The sequence below is a fragment of the Scylla paramamosain genome, chromosome 3 (genome assembly GCF_035594125.1).
Source record: "Scylla paramamosain isolate STU-SP2022 chromosome 3, ASM3559412v1, whole genome shotgun sequence".
Taxonomy (NCBI): Eukaryota; Metazoa; Arthropoda; class Malacostraca; order Decapoda; family Portunidae; genus Scylla; species Scylla paramamosain.
Genome location: NC_087153.1, coordinates 23,875,868 through 23,902,983, shown reverse-complemented (window position 1 = coordinate 23,902,983; position 27,116 = coordinate 23,875,868). Strand labels below are relative to the sequence as shown.

General features: G+C 38.1%; 1 protein-coding gene across 7 annotated transcripts in view; it reads left to right on the top strand.

The window, feature by feature from the left end:
• LOC135093109 (DNA topoisomerase 2-binding protein 1-A-like) overlaps positions 1 to 17,360 on the top strand; it is a 164,594-nt gene extending 147,234 nt beyond the window's left edge. For all 7 annotated transcript variants that reach the window (XM_063992025.1, XM_063992047.1, XM_063992015.1 and 4 more), the window contains one exon: positions 16,559 to 17,360. In XM_063992025.1, coding sequence (XP_063848095.1) covers positions 16,559 to 16,601 — 43 coding nt within the window. In that variant the 3' untranslated portion in view covers positions 16,602 to 17,360. The remainder of the gene's footprint in view (positions 1 to 16,558) is intronic.
• Positions 17,361 to 27,116: the final 9,756 nt, after the last annotated feature.

Below are 27,116 nucleotides of genomic sequence, written 5' to 3'. Positions count from 1 at the left end.
CGTAAACAACAACTAGGTACACACACATACACACCCACCCATACACCTCCCGTAAACAACAACTAGGTACACACACACACACACACACACACACACACACACACACACACACACACACACACACACACACACACACACCTCCTGTAAACAACAACTAGGTACACACACACACACACACACACACTACATATAGAAGGAAAGAATAGCACAAATTGCTCACGGTGGAACAAGTAATGATATGAAGACCCAGGAATACCTAGGTGGTAAATAGGGAGGGGAGAAACAGTATGTGAGTATAGTTATCCTGTCTCTAAGAGAGTTTGGTTGGTTTGTTTACACTTTGGATAAAATGGTGGAGGGTAGCACCCAGAAAAAACAGGGGTCCTTTGAAGGTTTTACTGGTAAAGAAAGAGAACTAAATTATAGACTGCAGTGTAGAAAAATTTTATATATGGAAGAAATGATGGACAAGTTAGTGGAGGGAATAAAGACATTGGAGGTACACCAGAAGGAAACAGGTGAGGAGTTGGTGATTATTATGGCAAAGTTGATGGAGATGGAAGATAAAAATGAGAAGTTAAAGGTGGAAAATGACTGTTTAAAGAAACAATTAAAGGAAAAGTAGAAACTGTTCAGAAAGGAAAAGAGGAAATGAAGGCAAGTGTAAAGGATGTAGAAATGAAGTGGTTAAATGAATGTAAATTTGAAGAAGAATCACTAAAGAAAATAATAGAACAACAAGAAAATGAAAAACAAAACCTGAGACAAAAAGTGTTGTAAATGTTATCAAAGAGAAAAAAATAGTGAGAGACACTGTAGAAAAATATAAACAAGTAATTGTATTTGTTTTAAAGGAAGATAAAATAGTAAGCAGAATTCAAAGATGGGAAAAGGAAAAGAAAATGTTGAATAAGTTACTGAAGAAAGTGACAGGTGAAGACAGCTAGGGAGTAAAAGCAAGTGGAAGAGTTCCATAGAATTGGGAAATATGAAGAAGAAAAAATGAAACCCATAAGAATAAGGTTTGCAATACAGGTTGTAAACCTGTTTTTGGAAGCAGAAGAAGTAATTAATGGATCTTGGTAGTTGTATGGAGATGAAGTCACCCTCCACACAATACACAATTTTTACTTTAAAGTGAACTTTGTTTTATATAAATTATTATGGGTGCTTCAGAGGGGCTGGCTAAAAACTGATTAGGTTATCAGGAAGGGCAACTCCCGCCATGCATCAAACTCAACCTGAGGGGACAAAGGGAAGTAGGTAAACTTTCAATAGGAACATAATGGGGTGGTTGATGCAGTCTCATGCAAAACCTGGGAACTGAGCTGAGGCCACCGCACACCACCCATCCCCTCCCTGTCTCTCTGCCTGCCCTTCTCTTTGTCTCACTATCCTCCCATCTTGTTCTTTCCCTCTTTCCACATATATATATATATATATATATATATATATATATATATATATATATATATATATATATATATATATATATATATATATATATATTATGTAGGAGGGACACCAGCCAATGGCAACAAAAATCCAATAAAAAAAAAGCGGAGGCATGCAGTTAGCAAGATCAGAAGAGCAATTAGCGAGAAAATAGCGGCAGAAGATAGCAAGAGATACAACATTGTGGCGGTGAGAAAGAGACTAAAGACAGTCAGTTAGAGGAGAGGAGTTGACGAGACAAAAAGCTTTTGATTCCGCCCTCCCAAGAAGAGTAGTATGAGTGGAAATCCCCTCCCCAAAGACATGTGAAGCATTCTCTATACATGGATGGATAAGGCCCCTACAAAGAGTTAGCAGCTGTGGGGATGAGAAAAACTGGCAGACATCTCAGAATGCCTAGCATCATTAAAGCTGTTTTAGCTATAGATGAGATGTGAAGTTTCCAGTTTAGATTATAAGGAAAGGACAGACCAAGGATGTTCAGTGTAGAAGAGGGGGGGGATAGTTGAGTGTCATTGAAGAAGAGGGGAGGTTGTGTTGAGTTGATAGATGGAGGAATTAAGTTTTTGAAGCATTAAACAATACTAAGTTTGCTCTGGCCCAGTCAGAAATTTTAGAGAGATCAGAAGTCAGATGTTCTATGGCTTCCCTGCATGAACTGTTTACTTCCTGAAGGGTTGGTCATCTATGAAAAGACATGGAAAAGTGCAGGGTGGTATCATCAGCATAGGAATGGATAGGACAAGAAGTTTTGTTTAGATCACTTATGAATAATAAGAAGAGAGCGGGTGACAGAACTGAACCCTGAGGAACACCACAGTTTATAGATTTAGGAGAAGAACAGTGACCATTTACCACAGCAGCAATAGAATTGTCAGAAAGGAAACTTGAGGTGAAGTTACAGAGAGGAGGATTGAAGCCATAGGAGGGTAGTTTGAAAACCAAAGCTTTGTGCCAGACTCTATCAAAAGCTTTTGATATGTCTAAGGCAATAGCAAAAGTTTCACCAAAATCTCTAAAAGCGGATGATCAAGACTCGGTAAGGAAAGCCAGAAGATCACCAGTAGAGCAGCCTTGATGGAACCCATACTGGCGATCAGATAGAAAGATTATGAAATGATAGATGTTTAAGAATCTTCCTGCTGAGGAAAGATTCAAAAACTTTAGACAGGCAACAAATTAAAGCAGTAAGATGGTAGTTTGAGGGGTCAGAATGGTCACTTTTTTTTAGGAACAGGCAAACTTCCAGTAAGAAGGAAAGGTAGATGTTGACAGATGTTGGCTGGTGGCTCTGGTGTGATTGAGAATAGAGTGGAGCTGGGCAGACTGGCTGAGGAGGTTGATAAGGGCGTTCGGGTTATCTGATATTTGGCTTATTTGGGTTTAGGGGAGTTTTACTGTATATATATATATATATATATATATATATATATATATATATATATATATATATATATATATATATATATATATATATATATATATATATATATATATACATACATACATACATACATACAGTGGTACCTCATGATTCGAACTTAATTGATTCTTCTGGGAATGTTCAAATTAGGAAGCAATTTATCTCATTGAAATTAATGTAAAATGAATTAATCCATTCCAGGTCCCATAACCCTCTATTTTTTTTTCATTTTATGGGTTTATGTTGTGCTTTAAACATAGAATTGAATGAAAATAACCTAAATTATGCATAGAAAAAATACAGTAAATGAAAACATGAATTACCAGAGTATACAGATAACCATGAACTAATTAAATCAGTGCAGTGATATGGAAAATCTAAAAATAACCAAACTTCAAACTAGTTTTAACAAAATTCTAGAATACAGTGTCCACAAACAGCAATGACCACCCCATTCCCACACCCACAGCAGACACACAAAAAAGTAAATAAACTACAATAAAACACAATAATACTCATATATTAGTATTTAATCATCTAGCCCTTCTTGATAACCATCTTGAGCCTCATGGGCATAGAATCAGCAAGTTTCTTGAAATAATTAAGATATGTCTGTGGTCCACTGCTTGTTGATTTCATGAGTCAGCTGTGATACTGAAGATATGTCAAATGTTACAATTGTTCCTTCATATGACTCCAACAGTTCTCAATTAGATTTAAATCCAGGGAGTTACCTGGCCAGTCAGTATGCTGTGTGTCATGTTCTTCCAGCCATTTCATCACTTTTTTTTTTCTTATGACATGGTGCACCATCCTGCATGAAAGTGTGATACCCATGCAAATCATGAAAAAGAGCATATGATCATCCAGCACCTGAATATAAAGATCAACACATTGTCTGGTTCTTAGGCACAAAATACAGGCCTGCACATCCCCCAACACCACTAAATAAAAGTTCTCCACAGTGTCATGCTGTCTGGATGTTTCACAGTTTTTTCCATATACGAGTACTAAGGTGTGTAGTGATTAGAATATCGTGGTCATCTAATTCTTTCAAGCTATGATCTAATGCACTTGAAGGTGCTTTCGTTGCTGAAAAGCACCTTACTCCATTGCTCTTCAGTCCAACTCTTATATTTGTGAGCAAAAGCAAGTCTTCTCCACCATTGCCTTGGTGAGCAACAGTTTCCAAGCAGGCTTGAATATGGGGAGGTTGAGCTTCTACTGAAGCATGTGCTGCATTGTCCATTCTGAGACATTTTCCAACAGTCTGGGATGAGTCTTCTTCAGATGACTGGCTGTAAGTCATGGATCCTTCAATAATTAGCACTAGGAGGTTTTCCTTGGTCTCCCAGTGACAGGTTTCCGAGGTGGGACCATGAGTGGAGGAAGGTTCCAAGCAACAGCAACCACACATCTGATAGTCCTCTCACTCTGACCTTTGTACCTGGAAGTTTCTTTTGTTTTCTTCATTAGAGAAGTTGCCTGGAACCATCTGAGCAAAGCTGTAAAAAAAACTGCAGCAGCAGCAAGTGAAGAATTGCATATACAGGATTCTGGCATGGAACAGACCAGCATAAATTCCCTCTCATATACAGCTCATGGAGCACTGAGCAGGAAAGCATGACATGTATGGAGCTCCAAGCCCTGTATCCAGCATAGCACTATGGGGTTAGCCATAAGTTTTGACATAACATAACAATCTCCATAAGAATCCCCCAAAAGTTTTCCCATAGCTATGTTTGTAGTTGACTCAACCAACATAAGTTGTTGGTAACTGTAACACTGCATCTAGTTGCATATAGTTCACAAATTATAAAATTAACAAAATATAAAGATAATGATCTATAAATTCATGAATATTTTTTTTTTAAAAAGGAAAATAATTTAAAGCTTTATGTAAAGATATCTATTAGTGTCCTGTGGAATCGTCGACCATAAACAAAACAAGAGCCATCAGCATGGATTCTTGTTCACAAGAATTCTTTGCTCCTCCAACTAAAAGGAAGAGGAAGACCAATTGGTCGTCGTATGACTCGTTTCTTGTACAGTTGTACAAGGAGAATGCTGCCATCGTGACTGCCAGCTTAAACCACTTTACTCCAGATGATTGAAAAATGTGCATAGCTCATATATGGTGTAGGCTTGCAAGTGGTAACTTATCTAATTTTTAATACTATAATTTTTCTCTCTTTTTCTAAGTCAACCCTTCAGTTGTCATAGAAATATGAGGCAGGAGTTGTTTTTCTGGGTGTATGTACAACACACTCACACACACACACATACAAAGAGGAATATTATAAAATTAGAAAGAGTACAAAGAGCAGTCACTAAGATGGTTCCGGAGTTGAGTAAATTGACCTGTGAAGAGAGATTAAGAATGTTGGAAATTACTACCTTTGAAAATAGGAGAGAGGAGATTTAATAAACATCTATAGAATGATAAATGGTATGGAAAATGTGGGCAAAGAAGATTTTATAAATTTAGACACACAGTACAAGGCAACACAATAAGAAGTTGAAGAAAGTTAACTGTAGAAGAGACATTAAGAAGTATAATTTTCCTCACAGAAGTGGGAACAAATGGAATGAACTCAGTGAAGACGTAAATGCTGAAACTGTCAGTGCTTTTAAGACCAAACTAGATAGATACAGAGACGGGATACTTTGAGATTACTCCTCCCCTCGTAAACCACAACTAGATAAATACAACTAGGTAAATACACACACACATACACAGGTGATGATAAATATGATTTATGGATGAGAAATAGAAGTGACTAGGGAGGAGGTGGAGTGATCACTCTGACTAAAAAATGTGTTAAAGTGGAGAAGGTAATACAAAGTGAAGACAGGTCTGAAATTCTACAAGTGATAATTGGAAGTGGAAATGGAAGGATAATGAATTATGTAGGAGTGTATGTGGCACCTATAACCAATGCTTGGCAAAAAGAAGAGCTTGAAGAGATGTTGGAAGATGTGTTAAAAGGTCTTGAAAAGATAGTGATGCATAATACCTCTTCAGGTCCCCCCAATTAGCAGTGGGAAAATACCAGAGGCACCTCCACTTTGGGAGATCCTGAGTGGGATTTAGAGTGATACGATAAGATGCAGATATGGCAAAGTGATTGGAGGGCCCCAAGGGAAAAGATAGAGTGACAGTATAAGCAGGATTAGAGTTTAGAAAAAGATCAAGAATGTTGGGCGTATCTCCAAAACGATCAGGAATATAAGTAGGGTGTTGCACCAGTTGCTCTAAGTTGTGGAGGATAGCAAAGTTAAAGGTTAGTTCACCAGTGAAGGGAGAGGAAAGCCAAAATTGGGAGTGAACATTGAAACATTGAAGGTATAAAACCCCACTGGACATCCACCCTCTGCAACAAGTCCTTCCACTGTCCAACAGTGTTATAGCCTCAAGCCGAGTAATGTCGTTTACTGCCTCCTGGACAGCAGGTCTTGTGAGGACCTGAGGAGGGAGTAAAGTTCACTGCACAGCTAATTACTTAAGTTCTCTGCAGCTGAACTGCATCAACCAGCAGTAGCATTTCAGACAAAACAAGATCACAAACAAGAGACGCGAGAAACTACTTCAAACAAGTGCCCACGAACACACAGTTGGGTCATTCGCCACTCACTGTGCACAAACTCGGCCTGCACATACACGCAACCAAGGAGTCCTTTCCCTGGGTATGGAGGGTGTTAGACACAACTACCCTCTCTGGCAGGCTACTATGGAGACTTCTGTTCCATATAAGTAGGCTGGGGTGTATGACCAGTAGTGACTCACTTATCCACTTAAGGCAACTGACCCGACCAACTCTTATCCCACCCTAGTCTCCGTCAACTATTAGTACTTGTCTCAATATATCTGCTCCATCTAAGCGCTGGGTAGTGACTGACTGTGGGAACACTCTTCCTCTGCTGCTATGGGGGAGGGGGTACAAGGAAGGTGGGGGGGACACACATACATATGCAGACCTGCCCACACTCCACTACATGCTGTCTTTACACAAAGAAAACAATTTATTTCTAAAAATTCTACTGATTAAACAAGAGGGGTTAGACAGATACTGATTACTTTATTGTCTAGAGCAACTCTTTTACTAAATACTGGATGAGACTCAGATTAAATAGATAATGGGAAGTAAGGAAATTTATGTGGGGAATATAAGTGAGTGTGTGGATAAATATTCTAGAAGCTTCAGACTACGTGTTCACGGCATGTTTAAGTCTTGCCCCCAACCTGTCTATTCTCATCTCTTTCTCTCTCTCTTAATATTCTTTTCTCATTTGTTCTTACTATTTCTTCATTTTATACCACATTATCTCACTGCACACAACAAATATATATATATATATATATATATATATATATATATATATATATATATATATATATATATATATATATATATATATATATATATATGTACATACATACATACAGGCAAGGCCATAAATAGTGGCGGTTATCGCACAGCATGGTAACATGTGATCAAAGTCATTTCACCCCTCCTGTCTGGCCGGTGGGAACATATTTAAAAAAATCACCTATTTGGCAACTTACTCTGTGAGCCATCAGTGGGTCATTGCAGATTAACAGTCAGTGATCTATGTGTTGTGGATAGTGACATTGTCTTGGAGGCGATGCAAGCATGATTTGTCAGAATCTGAGCAATAGTTTGCGTATCTTGTGTTTGTTTACTGGACAATGGCACGTAAACACAAATCACTCAAGACAAAATCAGTCATATTTATGCCTTAATTAAGGCTGGAATTGGCACAAGTGCTATTCAACAACAGACTGGTGTGCCTCAACATACTGTTGAACACTGGCTGCAGTAATGCCGGGCCGCCAAAGAGGATGCAGTACCAGCCCACTTATCAAAACCTGGTTGGCCTAAAAAAGTAAATAAAAGGACTCTAACTATGTTGAAGCATGACTTGAGTGTTAGACCTGTAAGTACAGCATGTGAGCTAAAAGAAAATCCAGGTCTTCTAGGTAATGTGTCTCGCAGGACAGTATCACGTTACTGTAGAAAAGAGCTTGATCTCCCTTCCCACACTGCTGCGAGGAAACCTTTGCTCAGTCCACGGCACATTGCAAACAGGCTCAGTTCTTCCAAGAAATATGTTCAGTGGGCCATAGAGAAAATACGTTCTGTACTGTGGAGTGATGAAAGTGTTTTCACAGTATCTAGGACACAGTTTGCAAGAGTACGTGGGCCAAAAGAATCTGACTGATACGACCCAAAATACACAGTAAAAACAATAAAACATCCAGATTCAGCTGTGGTTTGGGGAGCATTTACATGCTATGGTGTTGGCAATTTAGTCTTTTTGAAAAGAGAGAGTCATTGAACAGCGAATGGTACTTTGAATTGTTATATGACAATTTAGAGTAGTGTTATGTGAAGTGCAAAGCAGAATGCTTCATGCAGGATGGGGCTCCCTGCCACATAAGCAAACAAGTAAAGGAGTGGTTGGACAATTGTGACTTGGATTACATTAAGGATTGGCCTGCCAACAGTCCTAATCTTAATCCTATCAAGAACTTGTGGTCTTTTCTGAAAAAATGAGATCAAGAAAGAGGACACTATATATATATTTATATATATATATATATATATATATATATATATATATATATATATATATATATATATATATATATATATATATATATATATATATATGTTAGGTTATGGTTAGGTTAGTTAGGTTAGGTTATGTACAGTATAACATCAGGTATCCGGTACCCATGGGGGAATAGTGTTTTGTGGATAGCTGGATTTTCTGGTTTGTTGAATGTTACTCTTATTAATATTCTATTTTCAGTAAAAACCAAAGTAAAATACTGTACACTAGTACTTGTAAGTATGACAGACACAAATGAAAGAAAAAGGAATAAAAATCAACTTAAAATAAAAGGACTGTACTTATGTATGTATATTCCTTGTAGAGTGCACCAAAGCAGGTACTGTATTATGTAACGTATCGTCTGTATGTTGACACTGTTACGTAAATATTCAGGGTGCTCACTAATGTTCCTTATTTACTACTGTATATATGTCTTGTAAAACTGGTTCTTTAACCCTAATTTTATTCATATGTATCATTAGTTAGATGAAGATGGGGAGCTATCAGGGTTTTCTTCCACAAGCATAGGCCTATCAACCTCTGTAGGCTCCAACACTGATGATGTTGATGTTTGCTCTAATGCAACCAATGTTTGTGTTTATATTTGGCTGGGACCTTCGGCTTGGCTGATAACTAAGGAAACTGTATGGATATCTGGCAGAAACACTCAGCTAACAAATGTGTTGTTTATGCTAGTGGCAGGGAGTACTCACAGTATTGCCAGTGGTGGGAAAGCAAAACATTCCACTTGCACTGCTTGCCTGGCATCAATTTCAAATATTTGTGATATATATATATATATATATATATATATATATATATATATATATATATATATATATATATATATATATATATATATATATATATATATATATATATATATATATATATATATATTGGCATAATGAACCCAAAACTACTTCCCATGAAAAAAATAACATGAAAATTTCCTCCTTACTTTTTTGTAAAGACTCTGCCAGCATGTAACTAGCATCTCAGACAACTCTCCTCCTTCACACAAAACTACATGCACCTAATTACACACAAACCCTTTACTCAAAATTCTAAAGTAATATGGCAACTCCTGCACCAGCCTTGGAGTCCCCATCTGAGGAGGGGACCACAAATGTCCCCCAGGTCAGACTGCTCTGGTATTGACCCTAAGTGCCTTAACACCCTCTTCAACTTTTTCTCCATTAACTTAAAAGCAACATTTGCATACAGCCTTAGATCTAATTTTCAGTCTGTTGAACACCATCTCTCCTCTACTAAACCATCTTTTTTTTCCTCACTCAAACACAGGTGTCTGAGGCAATTGACAGTAGTGCCTTTTCTGTTCCCTCCTACTTTCTCTATCTTCATTTTCAATCCAAAACTGGATGTTGCATACATGTGAGCAACGACTTAACCTGCTCTTGTGCCCACGCTCTTCAATCTACTGAGTTTTCCACCATCTGGCTACAACTACAGTCACTCTCAAACTAAATTTATCTGTGCTGTATACGTCTCACCTAACTCCTCTGACTATAAGAAATTCTTTGACTTCTTAACTTCCAAAGTGGAGCACATTCAGACTCTCTTTCCTTTTGTGGAGATCTCCATTTTTGGAAACTTCAATGTTCACCAGCAATTTTGGCTTTCCTCTCCATCCACTGACCATTCTGGTGAACTAGCCTTTAACTTTGCTATCCTCCATGACTTAGAGCAACTGGTGCAACACTTATATTTCTGACCATGCTGGAAATGCGCCCAACATTCTTGACCTTTTCTAACCTCTAATCTTGCTTATGCTGTCACCCCATCTTTTCCCTTGGGGTCCCCCAATCATAATCTCATCATATCACTCCAATCCCACTCAGGATCTCCCAAACTGGAGGTGCCTCTGGCATTTTGCCTCTGCTAACTGGGGTGACCTGAGGAGGTATTATACTAATTTTCCTTAGAATGACTACTGCTTTCATGTCAGAGACCCATCTCTGTGTGCTGAGCACATAACAGAGGAGGTGATGTCTGGTATGGAGGCATACATTCCTTATCCTTTCTCTTGACTTAAATCTACCAAACCTTGATTTAACATAGCCTGTTCTCATGCTATACATGATAGAGAGGTGGCCCACACCTGAATCTCATGCACTTTATATTTCTGTCCAGAATCATGCAAAGTCTCCTCTCCAACCATCCGAAAACTCCTTCATTAATAGAGAGTGTCAAAATTTTTCAAGATCTAATTCCCCTCATGACTTCTGGCTCCTAACCAAAAACATATCCAATAACTTTGCTTCTCCATCTTTCCCTCTTTTATTTCAACCTGATGGCACCACTGCCATCTCATCTATTTCTAAAGCCGAACTCTGCACTCAAACCTTTGCTAAAAACTCTACCTTGGATGATTCAGAGCTTATTCCACCCTCTCCTATACCCTCTGACTACTTCATGCTACCCATTAAAATCCTTCGCAGTGATGTTTTCCATGCCTTTGCTGGCCTAAACCCTCAGAAGGCTTATGGATCTGATGGGGTCCCTCCTATTGTTCTCCAAAACTGTGCCCCCATGCTTGCACCTTGCCTAGTCAGACTCTTTCAGCTCTATCAGTATCTACCTTTCCTTCTTGCTAGAAGTTTGCCTACATTTAGCTTGTTCATGAAAAGGATGACCGTTTTAATCCCTCAAACTACCATCCTATTGATTTAATTTGCTGCCTATCTAAAGTGTTTGAATCTATTGTCAACAGGAAGATGGTTAAACATCTATCACTTCACAACTTTCTATCTGATCGCAAGTATGGATTCCATCAAGGGTGCTCTACTAGTATTCCTCTGGCTTTCTTTACAGTGTTGGTCATCCTCTTTTAGAGATTTTGGTGAAATTTGTGCTGTTGCCTTAGACATATCAAAAGCTTTTGATAGAATCTGGCACAAAGCTTTGATTTTCCAAACTACCCTCCTATGGCTTCTATCCTCCTCTCTGTAACTTCATCTCAAGTTTCCTTTCTGACCATTCTATTACTACTGTGGTAGACAGTCACTGTTCTCCTTAATCTAATAACAGTGGTATTCCTCAGGATTCTGTCCTGCCATGCATTCTCTTCCTTTTATTCATCAATGATCTTCAAAACCAAACTTCTAGTCAAATCCACTCCTATGCTGTTGATACTACCCTGAACTTTTCCACGTTTTTTCCTAGGCATCCAACCCTTCAGGAAGTAAACAGTTTATGCAGGGAAGCCACAGATCTGACTTATGATCTCTCAAAAAATTCTGATTGGGGCAGAGCAATCTTATCATTGTTCATTGCCTCAAAAACTCAATTCCTCCATCTATCAACTCAACACAACCTTCCAGATAACTATACCTTCTTCTTCAATGACACTCTTCTACACTGAACATTCTTGGTCTGTCCTTTACTTATTATCTAAACTGGAAACTTCACATCTCATTTCTAGCTAAAACAGCTTCTATGAAGTTAGGCATGCTGAGTCATCTCCACCAGTTTTCCTCTACCACCCAGCTGCTAACTCTGTATAAGGGCCTTATCTGTCCATGTATAGAGTATGCTTCACATGTATGGGGTGGTTTACACTCATACTGCTCTTTTAAAGAGGGTGGAATCAGTAGTGTTTTTTTTGTCTTATCAACTCCTCCCCTCTAACTGACTGTCTTCAGCCTCTTTCTCATCGCCACAGTGTTGCATCTATTGCTGTCTTCTACTGGTATTTTTTTGCCAACTGCATGCATCACCTCCTCCCGCAACCTCTCAACACAAAACTTTCTTCTTTCTCTCACCCTTATTCTGTCCACCTCTTTAATGCAAGAGGTAATCAGTATTCTCAGTCATTCATCCCTTTCCCTAGTAAACTCTGAAACTCCCTGTCTGCTTCTGTATTTCCACCTTCTTATGACTTGAACCCTTTCAAGTGGGAGGTTTCAATTTTTTACTACCACTTTCAACTCTGTTCAGGGACTGGCACCTCAGTGGGCCTTTTTTTAATTGCAGATTTATTGTCCTTAACCAGTGCCCCTCCTGCATAAAAAAAAGCACTGCTATATGTAATCCTGCCATTGACTTGCATAGAGACATGGGTTAGACATAGGGTGGAGGAAGCAGGAAGAATGTTAGAAGGTATGAATATACTTTTTTTTTAAAGTAGTGCACTTGAAATGAGAATATTGTATAAAGGAATAGTAGTGTCTACTGCACTGTACAGTGCTGAAATTTGGTGTATGGGAATAGCAGACAATAAGAGATTAAATGTGATGGAAATGAGATGCCTAAGAAATATATGTAGAGTAACTTGGGTGGACATAGTCAGAAATGAGGAAGTGAGAAGAACAGGTATTGTGAGACTTGGCGGGATGGACAGAGTGATGTGTACTGAGATGGTATGGACATGTTGAAAGAATGGAGGATGATATGCTGGTGAAGAGGATAGTAAGATCAAGTGTGAATGTTGTGAACTTGCAAGTTAGGCTATGTAAGGAATTAATAGATGGGCCTTAAAGGGAAGATGACTGACATTGGAGCATAGTAGAATGATTGAGCATAACAGAAGTGAATAGAGAGCAGTTGTGAGTGCATGAGAAATGATGCAGCCATGTGACCTCTGAGAGAGGTGCCACACATTTATAGTCTCACACAGGTGTGGGACAACTGGGTGTGGTAGGAGAGGGTACTTGCTGTAAGGGAGCCTTCTTCTGGAGCAGTTTCCAAGCTGTGAGGCTGATTCCTGCAAAATGAGGGTAGAGATACTTTCCCTTCTCTATCAAGAGCAAAGTGTCTAAGAGAGTGGTGTAAATGAGTATGAATGTGAAAGTTTTGACCCTTATTTTGGCTACCCCCTTTTTTGTGGGAGACAGCCTTGGTCAATGTATATATGTATATGTATGTTATATAATCTAACAATTGTTTTCTTATCCACAATACTACATTATCATATTGTATTATTGTGAAAACATACTAAAAAAAAATAATTTTGAATGGTAAACACAAAAAGGAAATGTAACATATTGTATATACCATGAGATACTGCATGTTATAGTATGGATATTATAGTAGCGCAGTAGTTACCATGCCCAATTCACACTTGGGGGGTCCCGGACTCAAATCCCGGGTCAGGTTAGAAGTCTTGGGTAGACTTCTTTACAGTGTAGCCCCTTTTCACCTAGCAGTGATTAGGTACCTGGTGTAGTCAGGAGTTGTGACCCACTGCTAGGTAGGAGAAACAAACTCTGAATAGAAAAATACACATGGGGTGACCTGACCATCCCAGGCTTAGTCTACTAGATTGACCAGTGCCATCTGGCAGCCACAGTATCAAATTGTAAGATACTTCCTTAGGGTTAAATGTATATTTAAGATGTGGTATGTATGTTAGTATATAAGTATGTAGCATGTGGATTTTCAGCTGTAAGGCAACAAGATTAATAAACCAATTATTATTATTATTATTATTATTATTATTATTATTATTATTATTATTATTATTATTATTATTACACTTTCTCTTATTTACACTTTTTCTTTAGTATATGTACAGTACATACATCATGTTTATTGAAATGAAGTAAAGAGGGATGACATTGATCATTAGAGAGAACGTGGAGACGATATCTTTTATGGTGCACAGTCATGCAATGTTGCTTATATCACTTGAGAAAAGATGCCAGACACTTCCATAAACAGAGTTATAAATCACTAAGGTATTTCATTCATGTGGGAAAGAAAATTTCATAAAACTTCAAATGACTAGGTTAATCAGAGGGAGTAACGACAAAAGCACTTCAGTTGATATGGTTAACCCCAAATGGGTTAATAGTCCCTTTATATGCAAATACACTACATACTTTTTTTTTTTTCTGAATGATAAAAAATAAATTTTACCTGTAACTTCCATTGGTGTCTAATGCAGTTTATATGAAATTTAATTGGCAAGAGAAGCCTTTCTTTCTCCTCAGGTTTTTGTTTTATTAATGTTTTCTTCATATCTTTGGAATAAAATTCAAAATAACTAGTGGTGGCATATTTTCCTCATACACTTTCATTTTAGTCTTAACTATTTCTCATTCTGGTAGCACCTTTGATTCAGTGTTGTCTGCATATTCCCAACTCTGTCTCTACATGTCTGCCTTTCCCATTGTGAGATGAGGAGTCACAGGGATGTGTTGTATTGATTTATTGGAGATGTTTTGGGTGAATGGTGACTGGCTTTGAAATTCCAGTGTGAAATTGCTCAAAGCATTTGAGGCATCCCGCATTAGATGAGCCGCTCGCACCATCCCAGCCAAAACTGAGATAACTGTGTATAACACTATTGAGGTCTTAAATTTTGCCAAGGAGTAGATGAGTGTTCCATCAGTAAGGTAAAAAATCTGTACAAGGAGAGAATAATTTTGATTTCTAGTCAACTATCAATGCAGGCATAACACTGCTGAGCAATATTTCATGTTAGAAGGGGTGCCTATCCAGGATGAGTAACTGTTATAATTTAGAAAATTTTCTCAGGCAAATTCCATACGAGATGGGCAGCTCACTCCGGTGCAGGGAAGGCATCAGCAAATCAGAGCCCTCCCCTCAGATATTGTGACACTCTCAACCAATGGGAGGCCAGTTGAGATACAAAAAGGATACTCCCAGCTTTTTTGCTGTGTACATGAGTATTAGAGTGCTACAGTCACCAAACTTTCTGAAATCATAACACAATTTGCAAAAATATGCAAAAATTAAGTAGTAAATATTGTGATCTCAAACATTTTTTGAGACCATCATGATTTTGATTGTCTACCAGTCATTTCGAGACCAAGTTCATTGTCATAGCTTATAAAATAAGAAAGTTGTGGTTGTCAGAAGTTCACTAAATTCTGAGTGCATTTTTTTTACTTTATTTTGGCACAAGTAGCCCTTCTTATGCAGGATGCCTCATTTGTTGTCACTGTGTTGTACTGTTTCATGATTGTTCTCAAGAATAATGGGACACTCTTAGTAAATATATGTTCTTATGGTTCCTTTCCTGCTCTTCAGTGGAAATCAGTTTATACTGAGTATTGAACAAATATTAACAAAGAACTGAATAAACTGCAACCAAATTCTAACAAAATCTAGCAAAATCGTCTTGATCAGGTGCTGCACTTGGATGTGTTGTATCACCCATTTTATGTGCTCTATACACTAGTGATGTCGCTGTGTTGCCGATAAATGTCAGCTTTTCAAGTATGCAGATGATACTATCCTTGACAGTCAACATATGAATAATGGTGTTGAGTATTGAGAGGAAGTAGAATATATCAGTACCTGGTGCAGCAGTAACTATCTTGAGCTTAATGTAAAAAAAAAATAATGACAGATCAGTATGTTATCAGTCATTCAATAACCTTTATGCACAATTAAAGAATACAAATATCTTGGTACTATTGCTGATGAATTTTGTTTCAATAAAACAGAAATGGTATATAATAAAGTTGACCCTTGGGTATTTTGTAAAAAAATTAAGGAAACTCATGAATTGATACTAAGTTCATGGGTTTATTGTATTCTGTAGTTATTCATTCAGTTATTTCAGTCTCTGTAACTTGTTGGTATGGCAACGGCAAGTTAAATATGAAAAATAAACTTGCAAATTTAATTTGAAAACTGCATTGAATTAGCAGTGTAAAACACCACAACATTGTGTTTGACAAATATAGAGTACTGTCCTGAGATATGAGATAATTAAAAAGAACTACATACACCCACTGAATTGTGGCTACCAACTGTTGCTGCTGAGTTAAAGTCAATGCAGATTTTTTTTCAGTAATATACATTAATAAAATATTATTATTATTATTATTATTATTATTATTATTATTATTATTATTATTATTATTATTATTACTATTATTATTATTATCATTATTATTATTATTGTTATTGTTATTATTATTATTAATATTATTATTATTATTATTATTATTATTAATATTAATATTATTATGATCATTATTATTATTATTATTATTATTATTATTATTATTATTATATAACCATTTAGTTTTTTTCTTTTTTCAGCTCCTGTATACCAAGCCCTCTCAAACGTGCCCACCGGAATTGAATCCATGGAATACTTGGATGCACCAAAAGTCTGTTATTGAGCAAGTAGAGTAGCATATGAAATATGAATGTCAAAAAATGCTATGATACATGTCACAATGATTATTTGCTCAGATACTTTTTTTATGTTGTCTCAAGTTTTTCCTTCTTTCTTTCTTTCCATTGAAGTGAGAGCAAAGTAGCAAACAAAAATCACAGCTTTGACACTTTCTGTGAAAAGCCTATTTTGGAGAGACAAGTGAAGCTACAGTGGTAGCAAAGTGACCCCATTCCCAAGATGGGAATACAAGATTGCTTGAACATAATAAAATTACATAAAAAAATGTCTAGGCTGCAGCTAACTATAAATATGATGAGAGAAAATTATTAGCAATGCAGGGATGGAAGAATCTTATCTCATTCAGTACCATTAACAAAGGCCCTGATATAAGAGAGGAAAACAGTGAACCTCAGGTAGGGCTGTAGATATGCACTAGCTTCACTCATATCCCTGAAACAGGCTTTTCACTGATGGTATCAAAGCTGTTATTTTAGTAAAGCTGAAATCTAAAGTGAGCAAGATATGTGAACATGGTGAGTTTATAAGCCGATGCTGATTGGTTGATGCCACATATTCACGGCTCATCATTTTTGTTTCATACTGATGTCACAATTAAGGGTAATTATATTTCATAAATACTAAAATGTATTGATAATCAGTAATAATCACAAAATATAGGCCTATTGTGAGAAATAAAGAATAAACACATACATCAGTGAACGTTCCTTCAATCTTGCCATCAAGTGTATAGATAGAGTTAGGTAGCACTTCTGCCATAAGGCCACCACATCAGTTCCTAATACTTCCTCAGAGTTTTGTGTTAGGGTTATTCCTTTAATTTCTTATACAGTTTAACTTATTCCACAGCAGCATTTCTTAAGCTAGGGTGCAAGTACCCCCCACAGAAATGGTAAAATAAATTTCAGGGGATGCTGGAAAATGCTGCATATATGGCAGTACAATGTCAGTATTCCTTGCAAGGGATATAAAAGTATCAAGATGATATTTTTTAATGAGTGCACTTCTTATTTTATAAACTTTAGCCTCATTTTCAATTATGATTATACTCTTTGGTGATGGAAATGTATGAACACTCCACACTTTGGTAGGAAGTCCGTGTCAAAAAGCTTTGGGGTGTTGAACTGCCTAGATCTGACTACAAATGGTGCTGAGATCAGAAAAAGTTAAGGAATGCTGTTCTACAGTTATATAGTTTAACTTAAACTAAACTGTGAGGTAGTAGTGTGCAGATATGATTTTTTTTTTTTTTTATGTAGGAGTGACACTGGCCAAGGGCAACAAATATCCAATATTAAAAAATGCCCACTGAAATGCCAGTCCCATAAAAGGGTCAAAGCAGTGGTCAAAAACTGATGAATAAGTGTCTTGAAACCACCCTCTTGAAGGAATTCAAGTCATAGGAAAGTGGAAATACAGAAGCAGGCAGGGAGTTCCAGAGTTTACCGGAGAAAGGGATGAATGACTGAGAATACTGGTTAACTCTTGCGTTAGAGAGGTGGACAGAATAGAGGTGAGAGAAAGAAGAAAGTCTTGTGCAGCAAGGCCACGGGAGGAGGGGAGGCATGCAGTTAGCATGATCAGAAGAGCAGTTAGCATGAAAATAGCGGCAGAAGACAGCTAGAGATGCAACATTGCGGCGGTGAGAGAGAGGCTGAAGACAGTCAGTTAGAGGAGAGGAGTTGATGAGACGAAAAGCTTTTGATTCCACCCTGTCTAGAAGAGCAGTATGAGTGGAACCCCCCCAGACATGTGAAGCATACTCCATACATGGACAGATAAGGCCCTTGTACAGAGTTAGCAGCTGGGGGGGGTGAGAAAAACTGGCGGAGACATCTCGAAACGCCTAACTTCATAGAAGTTGTTTTAGCTAGAGATGAGATGTGAAGTTTCCAATTCAGATTATAAGTAAGGGACAGACTGAGGATGTTCAATTTAGAAGAGGGGGACAGTTGAGTGTCATTGAAGAAGAGAGGATAGTTGTCTGGAAGGTTGTGTCGAGTTGATAGATGGAGGAATTGAGTTTTTGAGGCATTGAGCAATACCAAGTTTGCTTTGCCCCAATCGGAAATTTTAGAAAGATCAGAAGTCAAGCGTTCTGTGGCTTCCCTGCGTGAAATGTTTACCTCCTGAAGGGTTGGACGTCTATGAAAAGACGTGGAAAAGTGCAGGGTGGTATCATCAGCGTAGGAAAGGATAGGACAAGAAGTTTGGTTTAGAAGATCACTAATGAATAATAAGAAGAGGGTGGGTGATAGGACAGAACCCTGAGGAAAACCACTGTTACATGATGGACATGTGGCAGCAGTGGAGCCCAACTCTCAAACATTTGACAGCAACATTGGCAGTATATTCATTGATATATTTTCTTTATTAATTTTGTTCTCATAGTCTGAATTTTGTTGTTATTATTCATGAATATGACAAAATGCAATGATTGTAACCAATGTAAAATTTGACAAAAAAAGTAAATAAAAATAATACATATAACTCAATGGATTGTGGATATATGACAGCAGTCATTCAATGATCATCTTAAAAACTCACCTAATACTGAATGGATATTGATGAAGGTTTCACCAATATCCATAAAAGAGGGTGTGTTTTGTCTTCACATCTGGTGTGATGCAGCACTGTGGCTGTGCAGTACTACCATCACATCTAAAAGCATGCATGTGCGTGTGTGTGTGTGTGTGTGTGTGTGTGTGTGTGTGTGTGTGTGTGTGTGTGTGTGTTTTGATTCTCTCTCTCTCTCTCTCTCTCTCTCTCTCTCTCTCTCTCTCTCTCTCTCTCTCTCTCTCTCTCTCTCTCTCTCTCTCTCTCTCTCTCTCTCTCTCCCTTACATATCCCCTCCCTCCTTCCATCTGTTCCACCCACCCACTCTCTCTCCTTCCATTCTGTGTGATAGTGTGTGTGTGTGAGAGAGAGAGAGAGAGAGAAAGAGAGAGAGAGAGAGAGAGAGAGAGAGAGAGAGAGAGAGAGAGAGAATAAGAACAATCCTGAAGATTGCTAAGTTGAATGAGACTGATTGAGAAAATGGATGGATGGAGATTAAATGCAAAGGAAATAGATGGAGGAAAACTTAAAAAGAGTAGGGGGACAGGAAAAGAGAGTACTTATTTCTCTTTCCCTCTGATTCTTCACTCACTCTCGCCCTTGCTGTTTATATTTTCTTTCTACTTTCTCCTCATCCTCTTGTCTTCCTCCTTCACCCATCCTCCACTTCCTTGCTCCATGTACTCTCCTTCCCCAGTTATGTACCTTCCTCCCCTTTTTCCTTTCCACTCCCTCTTTTGTCTTGTCTCAAACCTCCCTCTCTGTCATTTCCCCTCCCCCTTATCTGTCAGAGATAAGGAACAAGAGAGAGAGAGAGAGAGAGAGAGAGAGAGAGAGAGAGAGAGAGAGAGAGAGAGAGAGAGAGAGAGAGAGAGAGAGAGAGAGAGAGAGAGAGAGGTGGATGGATGGAGGAAGGGAGGGAATGGGAAGGGAAGGAAGGAAGGAAGGAAGAGCAGGGCAGGGAAGGGGGAGGGATGGAGAGAAGAGGGAAGGATGGAGGGAAGAGAGAGAACAGGGAAGGGAAAGAAGGGCAGGGAAGAGAAAGAAGGGCAGGGAAGGAGAGAGAGAGAGAGAGAGAGAGAGAGAGAGAGAGAGAGAGAGAGAATTTTACTAGTAGCAACAATATTTGTGCTTGGTGTATCACTGTTTCAACTCCACACCTATAGGCTTAGGCTTTCAGGCCTATGCACCTGTATTACAGTCGCATTAGATGCATGGTAATTATTAGATACTTTTATTGAAGAAAGAAATACATCAAATGTGCCGGCAAATACAGTGATAATTTTTTTGTATACATTCTACGCAGTGAAAACCTCACAGGAAACAGTTAGCAAATGACAAATATTTTGTATGTGTCAAGTTAAGTGCTACTTTTTAAACATACATGACAACTCACCAGCTTTGTGACGACTGCCTGGTGTTCCTGCCACTCGTGTCTTTTTAGATTATTTGATATTCTTTCTAAGTGATGTTAAATTGTGCTGTGTTCCGTGAATTTTGCCTCTTTATGCATTTGTTTATTTGTGTTTGTATTCTTGTACTGATGGTGGGGCTTTGTATTGTTATCAGGATGATACCGTCGAGCTGCTCCAGTATGTACACCTGCTGCAGAAGTACCAGTGAAACATCCTCTCTCAAGAAGATGCTAACACACTCTATAAAATACTCTGCTATATGGGTGTCTTATATCTGGGTACCCGTGTCTGTAGTCTGGTGCTGCAACTCTGACATTATTTCCATCATATAATGAATATCATGTCTGGTTACTCAATGTTACTGAATATGAAAGGCATTTTTCACTATAGCAAAAAGATGCACTTTGGCAGTCATCTGAGTGATGGGGCCTTTCAATTAGGTGTTAAGACGTCAAGTGATCAGTGTTGAGGGGGTGACAGTTGCAGTGAGTTGTCATGTATGTTTAAAAAGTAGCACTTAACAACTACTGTATTGCTATGTTACCTGTACATTTTCTTCACTGACACATACAAAAATTTAATTGTCATCTGCTGTTTCTTGTAAAGATTTGATTACATAGATTGTACACAAAAAATTATCACTTAATGCCATTCAGCACCACTTGAGTATGCAGCAAGCTGAGAAGGAAAGGAAGGAGGTGGAGGCCCACCCAGGCACAACACACAACTTACATGTTAATTTCTCACAAAATAAAGCTAAAGACAACATAAGTGTATTGAGTATTTTTGATTTAGAATTACTTGAACTATCAAATCCCGAAGTATGTACCTTAACTCACGGGACACCCTGTAAGTATACTGTACTTCAGTTTTTATTATGCTTAAATAATAGCTCAACAGAGACATCACTCCCTGCTGTATGGTTTTAAAAACCTTAACTAGCAGAAATAAGGTTTCCCATTGGCCTAGGCACACACTATTTGAGTGCAGTGTTGCCTAAAGGAGTGTATAATTTATCATATAGAAGTGCAAATGTTGAAATTTCTTGGATCCTTCTGCTGGTATGTAAAGAGAAAAATGGAATTTTCTGGAGATCAATGGTGGAGTATGAGTGATTAAAGCTCTTTAGGAAAATTAACATGCCAGTACTTCAGATATCACTGGTCAGTAGTCAAAAATAATCTATTGTTTTAGGAGGACCTAGAGGGAGATTTAATTTTCTTGTGCCTGATATATGGGTAAATAACTTTTAGCAGATTCTTACATTTTGTCAGTCAAGGATATCCTATAGTTTATCTAATACAGTGGAACCTTGGTTACCAAATGCCTCCCTTTTCAAACAAATTGGTTTTCAAACAAAATTTTGAACTCATGATTGCTTTGGTTGCCTTACCATAATTTGGTTCTCAAACAGTTACTCAATTTCAAATAAAAAAAGACAAAGCAAAAGCTTTTGTCCTTTGTTTTTATGTGTTTGGAGGAGAGACACAGTGGGTAAGACAGTAATTCAGTCTTTGAAAATAAAGAGTCTTTGAAGAGGCTTGATATAAACAAATAGTTTTTGGCTGGCTAAGTGTGAAAGGGAAACTAGCGGGAATAGGATTAGGTCGATAATGTGTGAGAAATGCTGTAGGTGGTACCACATGGTGTGTGTGTGGGACTGTGGGATGCAAGTACTAGGGTGCTGAGAACAGCTTCATAGTAGGCTTGTGCCACAGCTGCTGTGATGCCATGGCAGTATGGTGGGAGGCAGAAAGGATCAAATTAGGAAATAGGATCAGTGAGGTAGAGATGAGTAGGATGGGAGGAATGGTGGGGGAGGACTGGGAACCATCCCTCCCCTCCCTACCCCAGACAGATGGGGCTGGTGTTGGGGTGGGTCAGCCTGCTGCTTCTTTGCCTCCTGAGGCATCTCAGGTTTCTGGGGGTGAAATTCACGGATGTGTGTAAGGAACTTAATGAATGGCATTTTGACTTAGTTGGAATGACTAGGACACACTTGAGGGATGACGTGCAAGTAGATGATAGTGAGTCCATGATGACTGGAAAGGGATGAAAAGTTCAGGATAAAGTAGGAGGAGTAGCCTTTTTGTATAGGAAGGAAGGAAATTTCTTATTAGAATAATTAGATGCAGGAAACTGTGCCATGAGTGAGGATATTTTAGCAGTAAAGGTAGAGTGCACAGGTGAGCATGGGAAGTGTGAGAGATTGGTGGTGATTGTGGTGTACATGATGCTTGAGGGTGAAAGAACAGCAAGAGAAAATAGCAAGAAATATGGTATATTGAAAAAGATCGTAAGAGTATGTTGGAGAGAGTGTGATGATTATGGCGGATATGAATGCACACATAGATATTTTAGGTAAACAAATGAATAAGAATGGTGAGATGCTTAATGAGTTTGTAAATGAGATGGATTTGGAAAACATGAATGAGACCCTGGCAGAAGGATGAGTGACTTAGTGTGCTAAGAACCAGGAGTCTGCGATCGATTATATGCTAGTGAATGGAAGAATGTGTAAGATTGTGGATCGTATGTGGATTGATGAAGATGGAATGATTGACATTGTCTTGGACCATAACATGCTGGTGCTCAAATGTAAGTTGTATGGAAGAGAGGGAAGGAATGCAAAGAGTAAGAAGAGAAAGTGGAGGTTGAGGGATGTAGGATGGGAGAATTTCCAGGTAACCTTGAGTGAGAGAAGCTGGGAGGATAAAAGCTTGGATGATGTGGATGAATTGAATCATAGATTTGTAGAAAATGTGAGGAATGCAGCAGCCAGCCAGATAGGATATGCAAGAACAAAAGCTAGAAAGTGTAGATGTAAGCCATGGTGGAGTGACAGGATTAGGCATGCTAGGAAGGAAAGAAAGGGACTAAACAGGGTATGCAGGTAGTTGAGAAAGAGGAGGCATGGGAGTAGGAGGCTGAAAGTGAGTACCAGAATGCATGGATAGTGTATGTGAGCCAGAAGCGAGTGATGAAGCGAAAGATAACGAATGCTAAAGTTAAGTGTGAGAAGTATGATTCAGGGCTTAAGAGAATAAGGTGTTGCAGATGGCCAAGAATGGTACAGATTTCTGAGGAGTGAAGGGATGCCTAACAGTGAGAATGTGGAGAGCCTGAAGGTGAAGGGGCAGCAGTGACAGATAAGGAGGAAATGAGAAGGGCAATTAAAAAGGTTTGGGAAGAGATTGATGGTGTAGGTGAGATACTTGATGTAAGAGAAGGATGTGTGACACTAGAAAGGAAGGATGTGGATGAGTTGAATGAAAGAATCAGCAGGAAGGAGGTGGAGAAATGTGAAAAAGCAAAAGAATGGGAAGGCAGCAAAGTCAGATGAGATACTTTATGATATGTACAAAAATGAAGGGGAAGTTGTGATTGATAGGATGACCGAGTTATTTAACTAGGTGTGGGAGGAGGAGAGAGTGCTGGGAATATGGAATGAATGCACGGCAACTCTGCTGCATAAGGAAGGATACGAGTAAAAATGAGTTAAGAACTGCAGGTCGATTGTGTTAGTGAATACAGTAGGTAGAGTTCTTTGTGTAGTGTTGAATGAGAGATTGTGTAAATGGATTGAGAGAGCTGGAGCATTAGGTGAAGAACAGAATGGATTCTTTGTGAACAGGAGAGCAGAAGATAATATGTTTGAGGTGAATGAAATGATTGAGAGAAAGAAAGATGGTAGTAAAATGTACTTAGACATAGAGAAAGCATATGATAGGGTGAATAGAGAAATGTTAGGTAGAGTCTTAGAAAAGATTGGGTTGAGCATCAAGAGAATTAGCATAGTGTGAAGTATGTATGTGGACACAAGAGCTACAGGCTGGGTGAAGAGTGAGAAAGGAGTTAGGCAAGGTTGTATATTGTCACCAACCCTTTTTTTAGCTTATATACAGAGGAATTGGTTGCCAGAATGAGAAGAAAGAATATAGGAGTAAGTGTGGGGAATGATAAGATATGTGTGCTTTTTTTATGCAGATGATGTTGTAGTTATGAGTGAATAGGCAGATGAGCTTCAAAGTTTGTTGGATGTTGTAGATGGGTATGAAAGAGACTGGAGTGAGATTTAACAATGAGAAAAGCAAGGTTATGATTGTAAATAGGTCAGAGGATGAGAGAAATTCAGAGTGGAGACTGGGAGAGAATGAGTTGCAACAGACTAATGAATAAAAGTATCTGGGGATGTGGATGAGTCTAAATGGTTGTGTGAAAGCTAAGAATGAAAAGATAACCATAATGAACCAGTGGGTTGATTGATTAGGAAGTGCAGCAAGGATGACAGCGAGTAAGTATGATGTGCTGTGAGAAGATTGGAAGAGTGTGGCTGTTCTGAGCATTATAGATGGTATGGATGCAATTGGGTGGAATGAGAATGAACAAGAAAAGTTTGAAGTATGACAGAATAGCATAGCAAGAATGACACTGAATGCAACAAGGTATGCAATGATAAGAGGGTATGAGGGGAGACATGGAATGGAGTACTTTTAGAGACATGTAAAGGTAACCCTGAGATACAAGGCTAGATTAGAGCAAATGGATGATGCAAGACTAGTGAGAAAGGTGTTTCTAAGAAATGTTAGGAGTAGCAGGAGGGAGAAGAAGAGTGTTAAGATGGTAGTGGCTTGGAAACTAGTTGGGTTTTTCAGCAGTTTGAGGGGAGGCATGTTGAGAGTGAGTGGAGTATGATTGGTGATGGGTTGTAAGAAAATGGAAGAGTGAGATATACAGAGTTGTGAAATGTGTGGGACTAAATGAATGGAAGAATAAGATGGAACAAAAGAGTACTTTGGAGTGGTATAGAGAGACAGAAGCCCCAATGTATGAAAAGTGGTATGAGGTAAGCCTGGGTGGTGATCTCTTTCAAGTGAGGGATGTGTATGGATGTGAATGCAAGGAGTTATAGATGGTCTGAGTCCTGCAGCAAAGTGAGCCAGATGTGTGATGTGGGAGAGGATGAGTTGGTGGAGCATGTGATGCTGGAGTTTGTGAAGTATGCCAGAGACAGGAATGAGATGATGCAAGTGGCGCTGAGAAAATTGGAAAATGTCAGAGAGGAGGAGACAGGAAGGGAATAAATGATGTTGCTGCTGGGACTGTGCAAAGATGAATGAAAGGATGATTGAGGCTGTGAAGGAGTTCCTGGAGAAAATGAGGTATGCTAGATGTAGGAGTTAGTTGTGTGAAATATGGTGTCTGTTTTCTGTTTGCCATTTTTCTTTTTTTTTTTCCTACAGGAGTTGTCAATAAAAGGCCTGGCTTAGGAGTAATCCCAAACCAACTGTAGCATCAAGTTCAAGATCAGGATTTTGAGCCACCTGTGGCTCTTTTGGTGACCCCACAATGCCATCACTATTGCACAACTGCATTTTCCCATTAGCTTTTCCCAGCAGCAGATGTCTAAGTGTTATGATCACCTTCATTTTGGCACCTTCATTTTGGCAGTAAGTGGGTTGCTCCTCTCTGTGTCACTCTGTAAGGCTTCCCTTACTGCACAATCTAAATAATATCTTCTGATGAGTTCCATGTCACTAAGTTCATTCAATACATCCTTTCTGGATAAATAATTTCTGAGCTGGAACTGTTGTGGAGCAGCCATCTTGGTAGTGGGAGTGTCTGTCATGAGCTGCTAAGACAGGGTGGATGAGTGTCCGGGAACAGATTAATCCATTATACATTGATTTCTATGGGGGAAATTGTTTTAATTTCTGAACATTTCAAATTTCAAATGGCATTCAGAAATTAATTAAGTTTGATAACCAAGGTTCCACTGTAATTTATAAAGATTGGAAAAAGTCATTCTTAAATGCAGCAAGAGCTCTATATCTAACGGTCAAAATACATACCCATGATATTGTTAAGCTGATCAAGACACTAGTGTCATTAAAAGCTCAATGTTCTCATAACTGAGGTGAAAAATGAAGCATTCAGATGAGAAAAAAAAAAAAAAAAAATAAATAAATAAAAAAAAAAAAAAAAAAAAAAAAAATAATAATAATAATAATAATAATAATAATAATAATAATAATAATAATAATAATAATAATAATAATAATAATAATAAATAAATAAATAAATAAATAAATAAATAAAAACAAAACATATGGATCACAGAATGCCTTATCATGTGTATGTGTGTGTGTGTGTGTGTGTGTGTGTGTGTGTGTGTGTGTGTGTGTGTGTGTGTGTGTGTGTGTGTGTGTTTGTAGGCTTCATTCAATTCCATTTCATTAAGCTAGAAGCCTGTGAAATTATATATATATATATATATATATATATATATATATATATATATATATATATATATATATATATATATATATATATATATATATATATATATATATATATATATATATATATATATATATATATATATAAAATATATATATATCCACTTCAATGAAAACAAAGCTCGTAACTATATTGTCTTCACTGCAGTTGTATAATGCACCACCATCACAAGATTTACAGAGATACG